Genomic DNA, 4,279 nt, shown 5'->3' with positions numbered 1-4,279 from the left:
AAACAGGGCTGGGGGGTGACCGCCCCTTCCTGGGTACCCCAAAACCACCCCTCATCTCCTCCCCATATTCCCAGGAAAGGCACTGGGGGAGTGGGGCTCGCCGTGGCCCCGTGCACGGGTAGGGGGGGTCGGGGCCCCCGGTGCAGACCCCACTGCTGCCGATGGGCCCTGGGGTGCTACAGGGGGGGACTTGGGGTGCTCACCCACCCCTGTGCTCCCTCTCTTGCAGAGATTATGCACGATGTGATCCGGAAAGTGAAGAAGAAGGGCGAATGGAAGGTGAGCGCCAATCCCTGGGGGTCAGGGAGAGGAGGAGGAGGGGGGGGAAGGAGGAAGCAGGGGGAAGGGGTGGGTGTGGGCAGAGAGCCCCCAAGGGTGGGGAAGGGGTGGGGAAGGGCAGTTCCCTGGCTGCCCGCCATGCCCCCAGCTCACAGCCCCTCTCCCCAGGTGCTGGTGGTGGACCAGCTCAGCATGCGCATGCTCTCCTCCTGCTGCAAGATGACCGACATCATGACGGAGGGCATAACAAGTGAGTGCCGGGTCCCAGCCATCTCTCGCAAACCTCATTGTAGGAAGGGCAAAACCTCCCTCTGTACCAGGGGACCCGCAAAGGCATCTCCAGGCTGGCACAAGCCGGTCGAGGTGGAAGCACGGCCCCCACCCAGCCCCATCCCGCTTGGGATGGAGACACGCTATCTCTCATTGCTCATGGAAGACTGTCTTGGTGCCAGGCTGATGTTTCACAGCCTCCCTCCTTGCCTGCTGGGGCTGGAGGAGCCCGAACGTCTTGTCTCCTGGCAGTATCTCAGTCCGAGGAGGAGACCAGGTGTTATTTTATGTCAGCCCTATCCATAGCTCCCTGCAGCACTCAGAAAGGAGAAGGAAACCCCAGGCCGTGCATCGGGAGGTGTTTCGGGCAGCGGGGGTTTGCCCCAGCCTGGGTACCACCAGAGCATCACCCCCGGGCGGTCCCCTCCAGCGGAGGGATGCGAGAATAAACCAGCAGCATGGGAGCACACAGACAAATCCACCGGGACCTTGCCAGGCACCCACGCCCGCAGCCCCAGCAGGGTACTGTGGGGCTGGGATGGGGTGGGGACAGCCCCTGTCCCAGCTCCCGGCTGGGCAGGGGAGGGTGGCTGGGGACATTTTGGACACGGAGGGGTTGGCAGGGCTGGTCCTGTGCTGCCGTGGGATATCCAACAATCCTGTCTAGCCGAGTGCCCCTGCCTGCACCCGTCCCTGCCACGGCCCCCATTTTTCCCCCCCAGTCGTGGAAGACATCAACAAGCGCCGGGAGCCGCTGCCCAGCCTGGAGGCCGTCTATCTCATCACCCCCTCCGAGAAGGTGAATACGCGGTGTGGGGGCACGGCCTTTGGCTGGGGGGAAGCAGAGGGATGCCCACCCGGGGATGGCATCTTGGCTCCAGCGAGGCCAACACGGTGCCGCTGGGGCGGTGGACCAGGGGGGAGGGAGGCCCCTGGTTGCCCCGGCCGGGATGCCCGCGGTGCCCCCCTGCCCAGCCCAGCGGCTCCCTTCTCTCTTGCAGTCCATCCACTCCCTCATCAACGACTTCAAGGATCCCCCCACCTCCAAGTACAGAGCTGCCCACGTCTTCTTCACTGACTGTGAGTATCTGGGGGTCGCAGCTCCCACCCCATTGCCTGGGCACCCCGGACCCCTGGCTCCCCACTGTCACCTCCCGGGCAAGAGAGAAGGAGAAAGAGCAAACCGTGGGGTGACAGCCCCATCCTGCCCATGGCACCGGGCGGCTGCAAGTGCAGCCGGGTGGTTTCCATCACCCGCTCCCAAAGGGGTGGCTGGATCCCTGTGCCCCAGGGCAGGTGCTGCAGGCAGCCAGCCCTCCTCCAAGAAAGAAACGGAGGGCAGGGAAAGTCCCTGTCACTAAAATGCATGCAAGCAAGCGGGGATGGAGGGATGCTGGGATGCTGAGCGCTACCCTCCTCCTCCTCTCCTTGCAGCCTGCCCCGACGCCCTCTTCAACGAGCTGGTGAAATCCCGTGCTGCCAAGGTCATCAAAACCCTGACGGAGATCAACATTGCCTTCCTCCCCTCCGAGTCCCAGGTGAGGCTGGGCTGGGGACCGTCGCCGCTGGGGTAGTCTAGGGGATGGGACAGCCGGGGGATGCTCTGGGTCCTTCTCCAGCCCACCAGGGTTTGTGTAGCAGCCTCACACCCCTCTCCCCCAGCCGGCTCCTTGCCTCCTGCTCAGCTCTTCCTCCCTGTCTCCTTCGATTACTTCTCGGGGCTGATCTGCCACGGGGGATTTAGCAGGCACCATGCCTTGGCCCCGTGCCGGCAGCCACATTGGCTGGCTCTGCACCCCCCCCCCGGCAGGCCCCCCAGCCAAGGGCACTGGGGAGCCGGCCCCGTGCTGGCGACATGGGGACACGAGGGGGACAGGGAGGGACAGATGGTGCCGGACCCACTTGGTGCCATTAACCCTTCAAGGCTCAGCATTGCTGGGGAGGAGACAGGCAGAAGATGACCTCTTGGCATCCCCACACGCAGCCAAATTGGCTTCTGGTCTTTACTGGTGGCACAGCCAGGGAGCAGCGTGTCCCCACTTGTCCCTGGGTCTCTGGTTCCCTGCCTGAGAGCAGATGACTGCTGTGGGCAGGGGGTCTCCTGCCTCCTCTGCTCACCCCGGGGGGCTACACATGGGTAGGGATTGTGCTGCAGAGCCGGAGCTGGGGAAGGCATCGGGGTCCAGAGCTGGCAGCCGAAAGCCCAAGCCATGCCCCGAGCATCACTGAGCTCTGACTGCCCGGTCCCAGGCTCAACTGGGGACCTTTGTCTGGGGTTGAATCTGGTTTCCAAACCCACTGGGGTGTCCTGCAGGGCTGCTCTCCTCCGGACGTCCCCTGCAGCACATCCCCTCTAACCTCCCTCCCGCTGCACCTCCCAGGTTTACTCCCTGGATTCGGCCGACTCCTTCCAAAGCTTTTACAGCCCCCACAAGGCCCAGATGAAGAACCCGATCCTGGAGCGCCTGGCGGAGCAGATCGCCACGCTGTGCGCCACACTGAAGGAGTACCCGGCTGTGCGGTACAGGGGGTAAGGGCAGCGTGGTCTGCACCCCCCCAGGGACCTGCCCTCACCCCCAGCAGCGCGGTGGGGCTGGGGCAGTGCTGAGCACAGGCCACGGATGAGGCTGTGTCCGATGCTGGCGAGGGCGTGGGGATGGAGATGGTGGGACGGACAGACACCCGTGCTCAGGGTAAAAACAGGCTCAGACTCGGGTGATGCTCTGGAGAGCTGGGGAGGTGGGAGCCTAAAATCCAAGTGGCACCAAGGCAAAGCAGGGCACCCCAAGAAGAGGTGGAAAGGGGCAACAAAACCTGCTCAGGTCCCTCCTCTCCCATGAGCCAAGAACGTTGCACAGGGAAACCAGCAGCTCCTCCCCATCCCACACTGGCGACAGCCAGCCGCCCCGGGGAGCTGACCTCTCCTCCTGCCTCCTCCAGGGATTACAAGGACAATGCCATGCTGGCGCAGCTCATCCAGGACAAGCTGGACGCCTACAAGGCTGATGACCCCACCATGGGCGAGGTGAGCAGGGACGGTGCCAGCAGCCCTGGGGGAGGATGCTCGGGTGATGCTTCACTCCTGAAGTCCCGCTCGAGCTCTGCCATGTGGCAGTTGCAGACCCCGAGTGGGGACTCCGAAATGGCCCCGGCTTCCCCTGACCGCCTGTGGGGCTGGAGAAGCCCCCAGCCCTGCTGCTGACGGCTTCCCTCGGCTCTGCAGGGTCCGGACAAAGCTCGCTCCCAGCTCCTCATCCTGGACCGCGGCTTTGACCCTGCTTCCCCGGTGCTGCACGAGCTGACCTTCCAGGCGATGAGCTACGACCTGCTGCCTATCGAGAACGACGTCTACAAGTGAGTGCAGCGCTGCCATCCCTGCGACCCCCATGGCCCCCACGAGTCCAGCCCTCGAACAGGAGTTGGAAGCTCAGCCGTGAAGTCTGAGCCTCCGCATCCCTCCATCCATCACAAGTCGTGGGTGGGGAGAAACCATTCCTGCCTGCAGCCTGGCAGGCGTGATGGGCAGGATTGATGCAAAAGGGGCTTTTCTAGCCTTCAACCCTTGCCCCTTCCCAACATTTAGCAGCTGAAGGGGTACAAGAAGGTGAGGTGTGAAACTGAGTTGAAATAACTTCACCTCGCTGCTGGCAGAGCCAAGAAGAGCCCCCATGTCCCCCCATCTCCCCCCACCTCCCTAGAGCCAAGGCAGTGAGGGGACCATGTGCCCCCC

The 4,279-nt window shown here is 64.0% G+C and overlaps 1 protein-coding gene across 1 annotated transcript in view; it reads left to right on the top strand.

Moving 5' to 3' along the window:
• Positions 1-234: 234 nt before the first annotated feature.
• Positions 235-4,279, top strand: part of STXBP1 (syntaxin binding protein 1) — a 9,120-nt gene continuing 5,075 nt past the window's right edge. Inside the window, 8 exon segments of the mRNA XM_009326354.1 lie at positions 235-279; positions 448-529; positions 1,272-1,348; positions 1,551-1,629; positions 1,984-2,087; positions 2,931-3,079; positions 3,490-3,574; positions 3,773-4,023. Of these exon segments, the coding sequence (XP_009324629.1) occupies positions 235-279; positions 448-529; positions 1,272-1,348; positions 1,551-1,629; positions 1,984-2,087; positions 2,931-3,079; positions 3,490-3,574; positions 3,773-4,023 (872 nt within the window).

This window comes from Pygoscelis adeliae, unplaced genomic scaffold (assembly GCF_000699105.1).
Source record: "Pygoscelis adeliae isolate BGI_AS28 unplaced genomic scaffold, ASM69910v1 Scaffold436, whole genome shotgun sequence".
Classification (NCBI taxonomy): Eukaryota; Metazoa; Chordata; class Aves; order Sphenisciformes; family Spheniscidae; genus Pygoscelis; species Pygoscelis adeliae.
Note: the sequence above shows the minus strand (reverse complement) of the source record. Positions and strands in the feature narration are given on the sequence as shown.